At 37.6% G+C, this 18118-nt stretch overlaps 1 protein-coding gene across 1 annotated transcript in view; it reads right to left on the minus strand.

Moving 5' to 3' along the window:
* PHEX (phosphate regulating endopeptidase X-linked) overlaps positions 1 to 18118 on the minus strand; it is a 105000-nt gene that overhangs the window by 23375 nt on the left and 63507 nt on the right. The window contains exons 13-15 of the mRNA XM_062600341.1: positions 13925 to 14002; positions 12237 to 12340; positions 5240 to 5298 (exon numbers count right to left, since the gene is read on the minus strand). Of these exons, the coding sequence (XP_062456325.1) occupies positions 5240 to 5298; positions 12237 to 12340; positions 13925 to 14002 (241 nt within the window). The remainder of the gene's footprint in view (positions 1 to 5239; positions 5299 to 12236; positions 12341 to 13924; positions 14003 to 18118) is intronic.

The raw sequence follows: 18118 nt of genomic DNA on the forward strand, positions 1-18118 counted from the left end.
CCTGCCAGTTCCTACTCCAGCTCCTACTCCATCACTACTCCAGTTCCTAAGGGAAGTGAAAGTGTCCCTGCATACAGTCCCCTTGTCCTCCTGAGACCATTAAACTAGGTGCTATTGCTTGGTTCCCAGCTAGATTAGAGCATTCTCTTGCAACTCAAAACATCAGAAAGCTGCCAGCATCAGTATCTGCGTGCCACTTTCTCTAGAGATGATACTTACTGGCTAATACGGGCTCTTATCTATGGTTTTCTATACGGATGCTAATTCAAACATAATTTTAAAATTAGGTTTTAAATTAAATCCTCTTTCTGCAACATGTAATGAAGCTGCTCTCTAAAGAGGCCTCTTGACTTTCACTAAAGAACTGCAGTATAAGCACAAACGACTTAGAAGAAGCATAAGTATAAAATACAGAGGTAATATCAACAGTAATTAATTACTCAATACATGTATTCAAGTTCACACCTTATAACTGTCACTCATATTTCCTCTATTCACTGTAAAATCACTCTTCACAACTGTTCACAACCCACAAATTTTTTTTTAACATATTCTAGGAACATATGTATTTACACTTGGAAAGAAAATTAAATATATCAAACATAATGAGTAGTTCTGTTTCAGCCTTCACATAGTCAAAGGCCAACATTTTAGTGCTATAATGAAACAAACCCTTTCTTCAACACAAGCATAATAGTATGCCTTGGTCATCACTTGTATCTATTTGCAGTACATATTGATTGCTCTAGAACTCTTTAAAACAAACAGAGTCTTGGGGAAAGCATTTTTGTGTTCCAATGATCATAATTAAAAACAGACTATTCATACTGCTTTGATTTTATGATGTATTCAGATATCTCTGTAACATCTGAAGACAATGACGTATACTTGTTGCCTTTGTTAAATACCTCTAATTGAAAGGAAATGAGAAAATACTAAAAAATAATCTTACATTTAGAACGGAAAAATGATTAACAACCATTTTAAACATGTATAGTTGTTAATCTAGCACACTGAATTAATTGAAAAATGAGGAAACTAAAAGAACTCATGTATAGAATACATCAGCAGTAAGCTTTTATAATAAGACAAAATATATGTATCATGTTTTATAACTGGTCTTTGCAGCACATCTTATCTTGATCTATCAACTTCCTTCTCTTTTGGAAATAGATTGTTGACCATTCAAGTTATCAGTAATTTAGTAATGAAAATGAAATGCAGTAATAAAGAGTAAACAAAAGGATGTTTGCACTGAAGCTCAGCAAAATCCGTAACAATCTATTACTCATTCAAGTTTTGCTGTATTCTCCCAAATCTAACAGCTTTTAAAATCATCTAGTTTCCACTTCCTATTAGGTTCCACTTTCAGCGAAGCAAGACATTTTCCTTTGAGTAATTGAGTAGTCACAATGCTATTAAAAACACTAACAAGGTGACCTGGTATGGAGATTGCCATGATTTCTTGTTTAATGCTTATGTCAGTGATACAGACTAGTGATAGAAGAATTTGCATTTCTTTCATTAACACTGCCTCAGAGACCTCACTGTGTTCTGTGCACAGAAAGCAAAGGTATCTTCCTAAAGTTTGGAAGTGACTAGGGACCCCCATGTTCTCCTTCATTTCTCTGTGTACCTGATGATAGATCCTTTTCAGAATTCGCAGTTAAAGGTAGAGATAATGTCTTTTTCTCTAAATGGCTGCATGAAGCCTTCAACGTCTAACTGAATCTGGAGTTGCTGGGGTCATTTTGATAATCTTACACAGTACATTTCTGTTTCCAAATTGAATTATCTCAATTTTTAGAATTAACTTTGGAGTTAAGGCCTTTTCCAGTTAACGTAGAAGCAGCTTTCCAGAAACAATTTTCATTGCACATTTTAAAATTCAGTTTTCTCAAATACCCCTCTCAGTAAACTCATTTACCAAAAGCAAAAACACATAGGCCACCAACACACTAGAATCTTGTCTATTTATTGAAGAGTAGGAGCACTTGAGCAGATAACAAGTCTGCCCTGCTCATTCTTGTCTTCAACAGTGACCAGGAGTAGAAGAACCTGTACTCCTGAAACAGAGTTTATATCTATCTGTTCCTTTGTTCTTAATAGAACACTCATGTTTTCAGATCATCTGTTAATACATTGACCAGCACTGATCCCTGTGGAATTCCTCTGGTAACCCACTCCCCCAGCTATTGTGAAAACAAATCATTTTTTCCTAACTTCTTTTCTAATCTTTAATCAGCCATTAGAAGATCTTCTTTCTTGACCCCTGACAACTACTGATAGCTTTGGGAAAGAACCTCATGAAAAGCGCTCTTTGGAACTAAGCATACTCTACCAAGCATATTTACATGCTTGCTGAATTTCAAACAACTCTAATAGACTAATGAAACACGTTTTTTTTTTCCTACAAAGAAAAAGTAAAATCGAAGTCACATTGACTCTTTCAAATTATATCATATATTTGCTCATTCTCTTTTTTGATATAGTTGCTACCAATTTCCTTCATATGGGAGCTAGACTGAATTTTCTGTGGATACTTATATCTCCCTAGGTGCTCTTTCAAAAAAAGAGTTTGACATCTGCCTCTTCTATTCCTCCTGTGCTAAGGCCAGTATAATTGATAAGCTACACACCAAAGCTGGCAGTTTGGCAATTTCTTATCTGAATTCCTTTAAAACACCTAAGAGAATATTATCTGGCTCTCACCTCTGTCATAGTTCATTTTATGAATTTCTCCTAAAGCATCTTGACCTTAAATTTGAGACACTTACTGGGATTTACTTCCCATAAGGGAAAGCTCTAGGATAAGAACCTTCCAAACTCTTTCATTGTGAAGAATTATCTTTGTTTTATGAACTCTTCGTTTTTAGTGTATTTGAAAAAAGGTTTTATTGTTAGTTCTTATGCTATTAGAAAGTTGCTCCTCCAAATCTTTGTTAGCTTGCTATATGAAAGCTACATTTAACTTGCTAGAGTTCATGCTCATTTTTCATTCTCAAACGACTTTCTCTTTTGTAGGACTTTTTTTCTGCTGTTTAACTATGCCTTCAAAAAGGTCATAGTTTTTGTAGCATTTCACCAGCTCTTACAGAACTCACTACAGATGACTACCAAAAACACAGCGAGGTAGTAATTCCTGGGTGTGAGATTTGCCTAGAGGTAGAGCACACAGTATGGGTATATTTGGGCTCACAGAGCTCAGTCTTATGCAGTGCAGTTCTTTCCCAGCAGTATTAATGGAAATTCATTAGGGATGTGACAATCAGCAACTTCAGGCCCAAGCACTTCCCAGGTCTCCCAGGGGACATTTCTCATGCAAAGTTTCCATGCCCAACAGTAGCGGATGACCATGGCTTTCTTTGAATTTTCCTCCTGTTGATCATAATTTCTGGGCAGGACAACATTTTTACCTCTCTCTCTCTCAGGTGTGTGGTGGTTTTGTTCCAAAAGACCCACATAAATCCTTTTCCTCCTAAGAACAATCTTAAAAGGACAGTGAGTAGCACTATCCAAACTTCAAGGTCAAACACCAGCAGTGCAAGAAGGTCAGTAGTTATGATACAAAATACAATTGCCTCTATACCCATGACTGATTGGTTACGTATGACAGCTCTCTGCTTCGTGACACAGCAAGTGTGAAATTTAGCTTCAGTAACTCTAGCCTCTTGTTATAGCTTTCTTTAATGTGCCATGTCAGAGAGGCTGTGAGAGCTGAATGCTGCTGAAACTTGAAAGGACCCAATGTTAAAGAAGACGTAACAGCAACAGTTCTCATTTTTTGCCGACTAACCTTCCTTTGCATTCAAAATACACCTGAAAAAAGCAGTGGTGGTCTGTGCTTACTTTAAGATGAAAAACAGCTGTCATTTTTGCACACATACTTTAGAGTTCTGATCAATTCAATGAAATTTGTCTTAAGAGTTCATTCAGATAATTAACAAAAATGTGGCTGCTTAATGATAGTAGCCTGTTAATTAAAGTGGTTAATTAAACTGCGATCTATGCCTAGAACTAATTCTAATCAAAAACCTGCCTAATTATCATACTCCCCTTACAAATGAGCTCACTTAGTCCCAAAAGATGTTAAGTGATTGGTTTGGAAGCAAAAATTATTTAAAAAAATAGGTAAGTGCAGATACCAGGATATAGGATTGCCAGTTCTCTGCAACAACTTCTTCACTGTGATGCATTCATATTGTGCCTTTCAAAAACTATTTCACTGTGTGATCAAAAGAGATTCAGGAAAACAAGGAAGAGTCACTCAGCAATTTTTGACAAGCCAGTCCTTGGTGACCGAAATCACAGAGATTATAGCAGCCAAGTTTCCAGACTGTGGCAGCACAGAAGAAAGGCTGATTTAACTTGCAAAGCTAGTAAGGAGAAAGAAAAGCGTCCAAGTAAAGATAACACTATTATCCACTATTAGCCTTAGAAATAAAGGTATTGACTTTTAAAGTCACTTAGGTTTCTATGTGAACTCAAACTGAATGGAAACTGAACATCCAAAACCGTACACATCTTTGAAAAGCTCAGCTATTTTAGTTTATAAACCTCCAAACTAGGCATTGCTGATTCTGCTGTCTAAAATCAACCTGGAACTAAAATTAGTGTAAGACAGATTGTACTGTTCTTACAGAATAACTTCAAACTATGTAGCCAAGAATTTAAAGTTAATTACAGATACCACTTCTTTTCCTTGAAGAAGAATGGCTTTAAATATCTTTAAACATCTTTTAAGCGTTTATTAGCTTTCTTGGTCTATATCACAGTCTTCTCTAATCATGTTTATTGATGTATATTTATTAATGTCATAGGACTGAGTTACTATCAGTTAAAGAACTACTGCATATTTATGAAGGTATGTGTGTGCATGTTTTTGCTACAGCAAACAGAAGATAGAAACATTAGCTTAAATTTTAAGGAGAGAGATTTAAGCTGACACATTTTTTTCTATGTTTGCAATGGACAGGCACAAATTACTGCAGCTCAGCTGATGCTGGGTAACTTACTAAATAATAGTAATTCAAATTTATATGAGCCCTTGCATTTCCAGAAATATCCACTAAACTTTGTATGAATCATAGCTGAATTACCATGTTCCTGAGCTTCTGATTTTCATCATATCTGATTTTCAGTCACAAACACATGAACTGGACAGATATTATCTGTAGCCTGATATACACGTTTTTGAAATATTTACTTTAAAAAAAAGACTCAAAAGTCAGATACTTACGAATCTGATTTGTAGATGCACTATAAAAAGCATTGACAGTAGTTGGGCTGGTAAACCACCTGTATTAAGAGCAGAAGAAATGAACTATCAGTACACTTATGCATCTTTAAGAGCACAATGAACAAAGATAAAAGATGAACTTAGTGAAAAGCAATTAAAACCTAGGATACATAAACCTTTAAATATTTCTCCAATTCAAAATGTGCGACTTATGCTTTCTGGATCATTGAAATCTATTTCAGTTTAAATGCATGTGAATTTAAATGCATGTTGAAATGAAAAGAATTTCAACAAGAGTAATTGATAAGCTTCTTACTACCTCGTATGTTTTATTTTTAAGTGACTGTTGTGCTTGTGAGATTTGCCATCCTGACAGACTGAAGTCCTGATTTCACCTAACAGATGCAACACCAATAGCAGCAGTGAAAGCTATTTTAGGTTTTGTTATAACTGTCTCTAAAGCAGATGTTTTCAGGAGCTACCTCTGGAAATTAAAGAACATTTTGAAATGAGTGAAGTGGCCTCAGTCTCTCCGCTGAATAACCACATGAGCAGTTAGGATGATTCCAGCAATATGGGTGGGTTCTGTGTGGAAACTAAAGTTAGAAATAAACAGCTGCACATTCTGTACCCTATGCAGTGAACATTGCTAATTTTATCAGTGTGCCCATAAACAAATGGGCCACTTGCATCACAAAACAAATTTTTAATTGGTATTTCATCTCATAGTTCGATTTCCAGGACAGACTGGAAAGAAACCTATCTCTGAAAAGTAAAAAGTAAGTATGAACTACCTTAGCCTAAGCTCATATATATCAACAGCAGTTTCACCCAAATCAGTAGAAAAAAAAAATCAGTAGACTTCAGCAAGATCCAAACCCCCTCAAGGTGAAATTCAGACTTCAGTGAGCCCAAGATTTCACCTAATGTTTTTATAATGAAGAACAGAGATAAACTTAAGTAATAAAGATGATGAGAATTAGTGGTTAATTCATAAGAAATTAGAAACAGCTGTAATAAATGCCCACACAGGAAAAATCTTGATGTCTTTTGCATTATATTGCACTAAAGTTTTACAAATCCAAAGCAGTGAATGCAATGGAATTGCTTTGAAATATTTTGTCCAAAGAGCTGCAAAACAAAGAGTGAGACAAAGGAAAATCTATCAGGACACAGAAGAGGTATGATAGCAGTGACATTCAAGTACACAGTCTTTAAAATAGTACAATCAAAAGAATGAGTTATCTGCTGATCCCAACTGTGTTTTTTGCTGGCAACTGATGTCCTGACATAATGCAACAGAGGAGAGTTTTAGAACAGCAGCAGTCTGCCTTTTACCAAGAAATGTATCTGCCTCTCTCATGTTCAAAGCTGGGCAGCTTCTTTTATAATGCAGCAACTGAGAAAACTAACCAACAAAAGCATCAAAGGGTGATGTCATGTAAATATCTTCAACATCCATCACATTATAGACTCTAATTGCCACAGATAAACCTCCCAGCTTTTTTTATTTGGGAGATTCTGAAGGGGAGGAACGGGGTAAGTTTTTTTTTTTTTTTTTCTATAATAAAGAGATGAAATGTCAGTGATAGTGTAGAAGGACAATGGAAAACTGCATAAAGGATGCTTATGCTGAGGGGATAAAGAAAAATACTAGGGGCTCTAATTAACTACGTTGTAATTTTGCATTCATTCATGAAAGCAATCAGCTGAACTGTTTTGGAGGATGCAAGGCAGCCACTTGCAAAGTGGTACCTGCCCTCCAGTCAAGCTATAAGGCTTAGCATTAGGCCTGAAGGTTCCTGTCCCTTTTGACGAAGACAGAACTCTTACCACTGATCTTTCTTTAATCTGTGGTGTGACATACTGCCTGGCCTCTGGTGGCTGCAGAGTGCACCATGGCTGCCTTGCTCTCATGCTTATGGACCTGCCTCACAGGTAGAACCTCTCACCACAACATCTCTGTCCTGAGGCCACTTCTTTTTCATGATCCACCCACCAGCATAACTGTCATCAGCAAGGTTAGATCCTGCTTTCTGAGCCTAATATAAACCAAATACTGATAGAAGTCCCATTTTTCTCAGACAGAGTAAAAGTGAACTAAGTTCTTTACAGGTCTCTCTTGCATGATGAGATCTGAAAAACTATCCTGCAAAAGTTTTTTATATTTTTAAATAGATAGGTACAGAAAACGTAATAGCTGTACCAAGAAGCCATGAAGAACAGAGTTCTCAGGTGACAAACACAGCGCACTGCTTAATTTTGTTTTTGGCATTTAGACACTCTAGCAAGGAGCATATTTACACTCCAGCATTTTGTTGCATCTGAGTCACTCTCAAAAAGATTAAGAAAGCATTTTCCATAAGAACAGCAATAACTTTGCTTCCTTTCAGCCTAGGACAACAACTTCACCTCGCATCCCTCATGCTTTCAGTGAGCTCCTTCAAATAAGTGAGTCCTCAGTGACAGACCTTAACTAATAATACACCAAATTACTACATGATCTGTAATAAATACCTGTTGAAGTTAAATGTTCACATTCCTATTCGAAGTCAGGTTATCTGGACATTTGCACTAGGTCTGATTAGAATTTCAGTACATTTGACTCATCTATGATACAAAAAGATCTATTTGCAGAAGGATAGAAAAAGGACAAGCATAAGAAAGTCTAAGCTCCCATTACTTACTAACTAAATAATAAAGCTAGAGCCATTTCCACTTCTTCTGTGCATTTGAAAGAAGGACAGCTCTGAGTGATGTCCTATGACATTACCTTATCAACTACTGGAGCACAGTGTGATGCTGTAGATTTGACACTTGTAAGTTTGAGATTTCTCTTGCAAAGATGAAATCTGAAACCTGCACCAAATTAGAAAGTGAAACAGCACCTCTTTTAGCTGTTTGTTTATGGTGTAACTGCCTTGATAGTATCTGCCTTTCTGAGTTAAAAGTGTTCTCAGTTAAGACTGCTACATTGGCAGTCATGAAAAGAGATGATTAGGAAGAGCTACAATACCAAGACAAAATTTTTTTAATCCCTATAAAGCTTAAACTGAAGCTGTTATTTGTTCTCCTGACTTTTTGACTTAAGAAGAAATCACTCAGGTAGAGCAGAATTTGGTATTCAAAGTCCAAAGTAAGAGAAAAAGGTAAATAAAAATGAACTTGTGAATATATAATGCACTTAAGCCAGTTAGAAGTAAAAGACAGTACAAAATTGCTAATAAGCTGGAATCTGAAAGATCTCTTCCCCATATAAGAAAGGAATATAAAGAAAAAATTCTAAAGGGGAGAGAATCATCAAAGTGACTTTTGAAAACGTGTTTCCTCTTCTCACTTGTTAGTTTGTTTGCAGACATTTTCCCTTGTAGGAATAGAGAATTAGCCTCCTAAAGCAGGCTGCCTCTTATCTTCCCTAGGGCTGGGCAAGAAACATGGATGGTAAGGCTGGGCTCAACGCACAGTGTCAGATCACTGCTTAAAATGAGATTCAAAAAACAGGAAAAGGGTTCAGGTGGCTCCTTTCTGGCCTTCTTCAGGGCCAGCCCTGAAGTCCATCCACAGCATTTCTGAGCTGAGAGCTCAGCCAGTCTCCTACAGACAAACGCCCACCCAGCGTACTTCGTGTCTTCTTTTCCTTTATGTAGGAGAGTGTTTGCATTGTCCTTTGCTGCATCCAACTCAGCACCACTCTGAAAGCTGTCTTTCCCTCTAACTCACCCATAGTGGAACCAAGAACCAGGACTTAAAAACAACCACATGCAATCAAGAAACCAAAATAAGTCCTGAAGAAAATCCAGGAGTCTTTTCCTATTCCACCACCTGCATTTCCCATTATAGCGCTGCCAGATGCCTGCATCTGCAGCACTGAAAGTGGAGTGAAATGTGAAGAAAAATTTGGCCATGCTTAAAAACCTTTAAGGTTGTACTGATTCATCAGAGAAAGAGGAATATTAAAGAAGGACCAGATACTTCTCTGCACTCATCCTAACACCGATTTGTGCCCTGCAGGGAAAAATATCAAAGAAGTTCTCTGCCCCTCTGCTATTTGCAAGTATGCTATTAGTGTTAAGAATGATAGATTCAACCACAGTGAAAAAGGTGTGTGCTCATATATATATTTATACATATGTACAGACATGGTTCTAGAAATGAATAAGTAAATGCTACTATAGGAGCCTCATTCTCCTTTATCTCTCTCTTCCACTTTGCCATCACTTTCCCACGCACTGCCTTTTGCCTCCCTCCACTCTAGTTGTGTCTCACCTGGGTTATTATAATTGTCTTCACACTTGGTCCTCCTCCCTCCCACGCTGCCCCCTGCAATGGCTCCTCATCCACTTAGCTCTCTCAACCCAAACCGCTCCCTTTCATGCATCATACTCCTCAGCTACTGTCACGAATCTTTTTCATAGGTCTCCCTCCTGATACCAGCATTTATTTTCTGGTTTAGGACAGCTGGCTGTTAGGATAACAGCCAGTTCCCCAGCTAGCTGCTAAGATCACAGCTGGTTCCACCTCGGGCAGCTGTGGTGTCCGTGGGTGGAGCCCAACCCTGATGGGTAGGCAGGGCCCCTTATGGGGATCAACCAGGTCTCAAAGACATCCAACACGTCCCTCTTTCCACGGTCTGAGCAATGCTGTGCCTGACTGCCTCCCTGCTCCTTTTCCTGTAAACTGGCTAACTGCTAGGTCAGGTGGCAGAAAAACAGCAGACAAGGAATTTTGATAGGGGCTCCTGGTTTGGGGATTTTTTTTTTCTCCTTCCTAGAGCATGAAACTGTTGTATTTCCAGAATAAGTATTCTGCTTTGATATCCGTATTCCCAACACCAATGCTCTTGTTTTGTCTTCTGCCTCCAGCTCTTTTATCATTCCCACGATGCTTTTGCTGGGGTTTGGAGCGAACCATCACTTTGGTTTTCCATACAGTGGATGGTGCTGAGGAAAGTGAGTCCAGTTTGAAATGACACTGCTGAGAAATGCAGACTGTTTGGCAAATGAGTGCAGTGTTTAACCTTTTGTGGGTGATATTACTTTAGTGCTTACCACTTATTACATGGTGAACTACCTGGTTTCTGTCTTAGATTATATTAAACTGTTTCCTTAAACAGTTTTATAATATTTTAAAACATTTTCTTATGTACCTTTCTCAGTCCACAGCATGGACCACCTTATAATAGCTATTTATTTACAAATATAAATGTTTTGCTAAAAGCTACTGAATTAGGGAAAAGAAGAAAAACAAAAAACAGAAACAACAAAACCCCAAGGGAAATTATCTATCAACACAAATGCCGAGCTCCAGTAGACCAATGACCTGTGGAGTGCCACGAAAGGTAAAAGCTTAAGAAAAAGTAAAAGCATCAGAAAGCTGCAGTCCGTAGTCAAAATGTGGCAAACTGATATTTTTAAGGCCAGATTTGACAGGTTTTAGAGTGGTAGGTCCCCATCCCCCACCAGTATCCTCATGCAGCAGGGGGACTGCCATCCTGCTGGATGCACCTCTCCCCCCTGCATGGTGGCAAATGCAAGGGAGGAGTCATTCACTCCCTTTTGCTCCACCTCGTTGGGTCTTAGGATGAGCTGCTTTGTGACTACATATGAACATTGGATCTGTTCACCTGTTTTTAGCAATGAAAGAGTAAAAGCAGACTAGAACAGATGTCCTACTTTGGGGCAAGACTAAGGCCATGAAGAGACTGCTGTAGCCCTAGAAATGAAGGGGGAAAGACAAGCATGAGGAAGTTTTCAATCTTGTAGTGGGCAATGGAATAAATTCTTCATTTTTTTTTAAGCATACCCATGATGTGACAGTTCTCAGATTACGGCTCTTGAGCTGTACAATTCAGGGATTACCTACAAATTAATTTTCTTACAGATGACATTTCCAATTGTGCCAAGAATAAATTTGGTCAGCATTAGCGCAGCCACAACTCTTTTCATGAGAATGAACGATAAAGGTTGTTGATCTCCATTTCTGTAGGGAAGTAAGTGTTATTTTATTGCTCACAGGAAAATTGTTGGTTTGAAGAGAATGTTTATTACCATGATCTAGTCCAGGCATTCAAGGCTGCAAAACCATTCCCTTGGATTAATTCTTACAGTATCAGAGAGAGGTATGGATAAAAGGTAAAATTCACAGATAAAATTAAGCTATAAACATCCCCCCAAAAATAATGGGGCAAGTTCTAACACCCTATCCAGGAGGAGCTCATGCTTGTCCTGCTAGCAACCTCTACCTGCCTCACTGATGACACAGAGCTATTCTTGAAGCAACGTATGGTCAGCACAAGTGAGAATTACTGGAGCCATAAGGAAATACAGCCACAGAAACTAAGCAGCAGCACAGATATTCTAAGTCTCTATGTAAAAGGAGTCATTTTTAAGTAGTGTGATTAGACTAATTAACTTCTGTATAGGTTTTAATTTGCATTTTAAGGATTTGATTACCCACCAGTAAGAAAAGAGATTGATTCACTCAAGTGTTTGATGACTGTGTGCAACACAATATATACTCTCAGGTTTACAAATAAATAAATATAACATATGTAAATTAAATTATGTCTTATTCCATATCATTGCTATCAACAGCAGGTAACTAACAACACTGATTGTTATTAGTAGTAATAATGTTATCTCTTACTAATGATTCCACTCATAGAAAATGTATTTCATAAATCCCTGCTGTACTATTCTAAATTCTAACTGTGACCAAGAGACATAATCCAATTTTAATTGAGATTCAATTACCTTTTTTCATTAAATTTAAAGTTTAAACTGCAGGCATATGACTAGTGTGCATCAGAACAGTACCTAGAACTTAACAAAAAAAAGCAATTTTATGATAAAAATATCCACAGATGTTTCTGAATAACTGTTTTTTCCTGTAGACTTTCTGTATTTTAATATGATGCTGTATATAAACTATATAACTTAAAAAGATATAAATTAAAATATTTTAAAAGATTATGCAAATTTGTGTTTTGTCTACTCACTCTGTTTTTGGAACTTCTTTTCTAAGCCAGTAGAAATCAGACTGGGCTGTGTATTTGCGAGTTTGTAATACATTGCCAAAATAGTCACTTTCTGTAAACTTCATCTGTATAAATAAAGCATGGACATTTTAAAAACATGTCCAGGAAACAAAAGCTGACATAAAATAATTAGAATTTTTATTTTAAACAAATAATCACCTAATTTTGAGTCATTATCAAAGGAAGTAAAATTTTCACATATGACAGGAAGGATAAATATTTTTAAAGGCTGTTTAGAAAAGAAAAGTAGTGGCTGAACAGATCTGTGCAAAGGATCGGAGCATCAGAAAAGCTCTTGCCTGGACCAAAATCAGAGAGCAACTGAGGAAATCAGAAGTACACATAATGATTAATTGCAGATCATATGTTTCTATGGTTATTGGTAAGTCAGACTCTTCCATAGCAAAATAGGAGACTGGTTTTATTTTGAAAGTGTATTTTAGAGCACTTTCAAAAAAATGTAACAAGGCTCTTTCTTTTCAGTTTGTTCTGTATTTCATTACAAATATCTTATATTCTATTTCCTTAGAGGATTCTGCCATGCTTTCTTATCATTTCTCACATTAAGTGGTATTTACAGACATAGGGCTCCAGGTTTCCATAATTCTCCAACTCTATTATCAAAGCCCACATACATGACTAACCATGCAAGAATAGAGGTTGTTAATATTTTATAAATCCAGCTGATAACCTATCACGAGTTTGAAGCAACCCTAGGATCAAGTTACACTTCAAACTATGGTTTTGCAACCCTGATTAACATGGGTTTTTCATTACTGCTTATCTGGGCAAGTAATTCTCTACCCTGAATGGTAAAGCTTGTCATGTCCTTGGCCTCATTACACTGGGGGCAACAGTTCATTCCACCATCTCTCTCTCCTCTTTCCATGAACAAGGACTGGGCTTGTAGAGTTGGTTCTTCACAGGTCTCTCTATAAATTATGCTTCTGTTTAGTTTTATTCATGTTCTCTGGCAAGATGATTCTATTATGACTTGGATTTTGGTGATTCAGGGTTCAATCTGTTGTTCTACACTGTGTGTGACTCCAGGTAGTACTGTTCATCATATTCATGCCAGAGTTACTCCTTTCGAAAATGGGAATACAGGTTATTCTTCATTATCTGCCTTCCTGCCTTAATTAGGCTAAACAGAAATTGGGTTTATCATAACAAACAAGTCCACCCACAGTGTTAGCACCCAGCACAGTGGGGCTGTATTTTGAGTACCTCTAGGCACAATTATAAATAATAAGCATAAGTAAAATGCATAGCCTGGAGAGCACATATGGTACACGAGTTATGATATTCTGAAGAGAAATACATTAGGCTTTTTTTTGATTTTTTTTTAATACAAATCTAAATACAAAATTTATGCAAGGGTATATTTAATCTTAAAAATGTTTAATACCAAGAAGACCTTTTTTTTTTCTCCCAGCAGTAACCTGTGACCTGGTGGCCATCTCACATATACACATGGCATTGACGTTTTATATGCAAGAGTAAGCATACTTAATTCAAGAGGCATAAATAACCAGGCAAGCAGAACTCCAGAAGGGTGAAAAACAAAAAAAAAAAATGTTTTGAATTTAGACAGCAGTGAAACAGCAAAGAAAGGCTGCAATATGTAAAAGAAGAAAGCTGACACTTACTGTTTTGATGTCTTCATTAATATATGTGTCGTTCATTATGAACTGAGGGTAACCCACTTTTGCCATAACTGCTTTCGCCTTTGAAAAAGAAAAAAGAAGAAAATGTTGGCAGACTTCATTTCTCAGTGTATGGCTTTTTTTTTTTTTTTTTTTCCATTCTTTTCTCATCATGTACTGTTATGCCTCCCAGAAGGCACCATAGTTTAACTTTAAACCAACTTGCCTACAGTGTAAACCTGGTGCCACAAATCAGTTTTGCATGACAACAAGCAGATCAATGCAGTCGTTTTGTTGACTCTTGGAGAGTTTTTCAAACCTATGGCAATGTGTTTGAGTGCAGAATCTTATTCCTAACAGTTGATTTGCCCTAATGATTTTTGATAGCCAAATGCCTATTTTTATGTTTTCCAAAAGATAACAGAAAAGAACCTATTTTGCTACAGCACAGCAGCTGGAACACACTAGTTGTTGAAATATATTTGGTACTTGAATATGGATGAATCTAGGTCCCAACAGGTAAAGACTGGCATCTTTCCACTGAAGGTTGCTTCCATTTACACCACCTGAGGATGGCTGCACTCTTTTCTGAAACAGACTGTACTTTCTTTAGATCACATGGCTGATCTATATTTCATTCTCCACTTTCATCCCTCTAATTTACTTGACCCTAAAGTCAATACTAGTTTTAAAATAAGATACTTCTTATTAACTTAGGTTTATTCTCTTTCAGAGTCATGAACTGGTCTCAGTGTTTATGCACAACCCATGTTAACACTGTGGTGTGAAGCAATAGTAGCTGCGGTAAGTATTCCCACTTGACAAATAATGGCATAAGTATGTAAATAAATTTAACAATGTCCTCATCAAAACTCACAGAAAAACCAGGAGGCCACCTAGTTATCCAGAATCTCTATGGAAACAATACATTTTCAAGGGAAAAGTAAAAAGATACAAAAGGATAAAAGGACTTGCATAGAAACACAGTATGGCAAAGCCACAGAATAAGTTAAATCCATGACGGACCTGGGTAGCACAAAGCTTTTGCTTTCAATGGGGAAACAGAACATAATTCCTCCTTAAGTCTTTAGGATACCCCACTTCCCCCCCAAAAAGCTTTTCTTCTAACAATATTGTTCTTCAAACACAAACTGCTAAATCCATGAAATACAAACGGTTCAGCCCTTAAATCAACTATGGGCATGCCAGTCCTGCAATTTGCTCCTTGCAAATAGACCCCCCAAGCCTCGCTGGTGACCCACCTACTTCCATTTGCTTTTTGGTGGATGGGGTGGCTGTTCAAGGGAGGACTCTCCTCCCTCCACAATAAAATCCTTGCCCCTTTCCTCCCCTCCAGAACGCCTCATACAATAGGACCTCCTATGAAGATCAAAGATGGCAAGAATTAGAAACAGCTGTAAAAAAGGAAGCTGATGGGAGACCACACTGGGTTAACCAAAACTATTTTATCTGCCCTTTTATTTTTCAAGAGCCTTTTTTGAGACTCCTTCAGTTTCTCAATCTCATTTCCAACCCAAAGTCATAATCTTCCATTTGTGTCATCACAATTAATTGCGTTTGAGATAATTAAGATGTCACAAACAGAAGATTACAACTTCAGGTGGGAAATTAGCAGCAGGAGCAGATGAACTCTTAAGTAAGAAAGATTCCATTGTCATGCAAATATCCTTAGTGATAAAAAAAAAATAGAAGACAAATGCTGAGCACAAAATATGAAATGAGCCAAATTAAGTCTCAAAAGAATGTTTTCTCAGTCTTCCAGAAGGCATAGCAGCCTTTAGAAGATATTTTTAAATGCCTCCAGGGGAAAAAATAAGGGAGGGGTGGGAGTGCAATTAGGCTGCAAGTTTGTGTGGAAGAGCATCTAATTTTTGCCTGATAGCACTGTCAGGTCTATCTGACTGAACTTTTGCAAAGGATTGGAAAACTTCCCTTTCACTTTCAGGGTTTCAATACTAGTTATATTAGTCTCCAGAAAGCAAGGAAGAAAACTCATCAGTTTAGATTTCTAGTAAATCAGCTGCTTAAACAAGTTAAGTGAATTTCAAATATTTTGCATGTGCAGAACAGTTCGTTCAGTACACAGAAATGGTAATCATTTGAATCACTTAATGAAGTAGCTCTGTGTTGAAGCTACATAAATGACCCCCTTAACATTTTGATTACGGTGATGTGAGAAAGAAAATAATTTATATGATAAAGAGGTACTCATTTAAAAACAATTTATAATGCAACTTACAAAAATTGACAGTGATTTTGACAGAAGCAATAAGGATTAACCACATCAATACAAAGTCATTTCACTAATGCTTTAAGCAGTACAATGTCGATCAAAAATTGTTGATCATGTCTCAGTGCATAACAAAAGAGCATTTTCCTTGTTGTGTTACCCCTTAAAAACACCCTTATTTTCTAGACTCCCTTCCAAATGAAAGCAAAGAGATTCACATCTCACAGGCTCCAAATACAGAGGAGTGAGGCACTTCTAGGTCTGACATTCTTCCTACGAAGAGAGAAGTGTGCTTCTTCACTGAAAGAAGCAATGACAGACCCTGCCCTCAAACTCAAGGTGCTAATTCACGGTCATGACCAGGACATGTTTATCCCCTTCACCACATGGCTATTTTGGCCCACAATTACTGTTGGGGTCTTCGTGGAATATCAGCCACATCCAACTCAGTCTCTTCCTCGCAGCCCAATGGGAGTGTTAGCTTGGAATTGCCATTTTTTGGCCTTACTAGAGGATGATTCCTCTAGGTGCCATAACAGCTGATCTGACCTAGGCTTACTTAAATGTCACATTTATAACTGTTATTTATCATTAATTTTATGTTGTAGCCACAGAAATTCGTTAGTCTCATCAGGCCCCTGCTGTATTGGAAAGAGAAGATGGAAAGAGTTTCCTCCAGCAAGCAGTGCGCTGAACTGTGACTTGGGAGAGCTGCACTCACTTACCAGATCACCATATTGTTTATTTGTCACTTTGACAATTGATGTCACAAGCTTAAGATTTCCATGCACAACAAAATAAGATCAAGTACTACTGAGATATTTTGCCAGAGAGGCTGTACAAAACCCTATTAAATCACAGTTTGTCTGAAAGTTTTTTGAAAGCCAACTAAAAAGGCAATGATGCTTCTAGTAATTTGATGTTTTATTGACGCCTGAAGCTTTTGTAAGATATTTTGTAAGATAAATATATGGAAAAGAATGTTACTTTATTGCATCAGTTACTTCTTACCACAGTATTTGGGATTTAGAAGTTTGAGCAAATAAGAAACACAAGTATATATTCTGTAATTAGTAAACACTAAGACAGAGCTGACTAACACCATAATTCTGATACCTTCTTCAGTGTTCAAGCAGTCACATAGAATCGCAAAGATTCAGAGAAGTACAAACTTTGTTACTATACAGTAAAGTTAGCTCACTACTAGGAAATCCAGGTACGCTTAAATATTTTTATGAAACAAAGCTTTTGCACCTTCAAAAATCACAAATCAACACCACTCTCTGGAGCCTTCCTGAAAACATCCAGAGCAAGAGCTGATGGAGAGCAAAACAGTACAAGGCTGTTGCATGCAATCCATGTCTCACTGTATGGCTTCTGCCAGAAAAGGACTAAGTCTCAGGGTGGTTCTAACAGTATGATGCAGTGAAAACTATGAAGGTCAGTCTTGCCCCTTGAGATCCTACTGAGCTGGCATCCCAAGGCCACCTTATCTCCACTGAGTAGCACACAGTGGTGTGGAAGGAACAGAGGAATATGCTTGCTTGGTTCCAGGGACCAAGAGCATCCCTTTTTGCTGAGGACTTCCCCCAGCATCCTGACTCCGGCCTGGGATGAGGCCCTGCCACTCAGGGAGGAAATGTGAGCAACATGCCAGAGTAAGTCCCCTGTTGCCGATAGCAAACAATGTCAGCCTACTGGTGGAGGGGAACTCCTCTGGAGCCGAAACAAATCCATGAGGGGGCTTCAGAAGCCCCTTGAAGTCCCTGCAAATCCTATTGACATCCAGTGACACTGGATTCTGCCCAAACATGGCCAGCTGGGCACAGCACGCAGCCTTACTTACAAAATAGACAAGTTTCTCACTGGGCAGAGGTTGCTGAATTTGTGTTAGAAGTTTCTTGCTTCCTTGGTTACCTTTTCTATTTACTTAAGTAATTCTTCAT

Source organism: Rhea pennata, chromosome 1, assembly GCF_028389875.1.
Source record: "Rhea pennata isolate bPtePen1 chromosome 1, bPtePen1.pri, whole genome shotgun sequence".
NCBI classification, from domain to species: domain Eukaryota; kingdom Metazoa; phylum Chordata; class Aves; order Rheiformes; family Rheidae; genus Rhea; species Rhea pennata.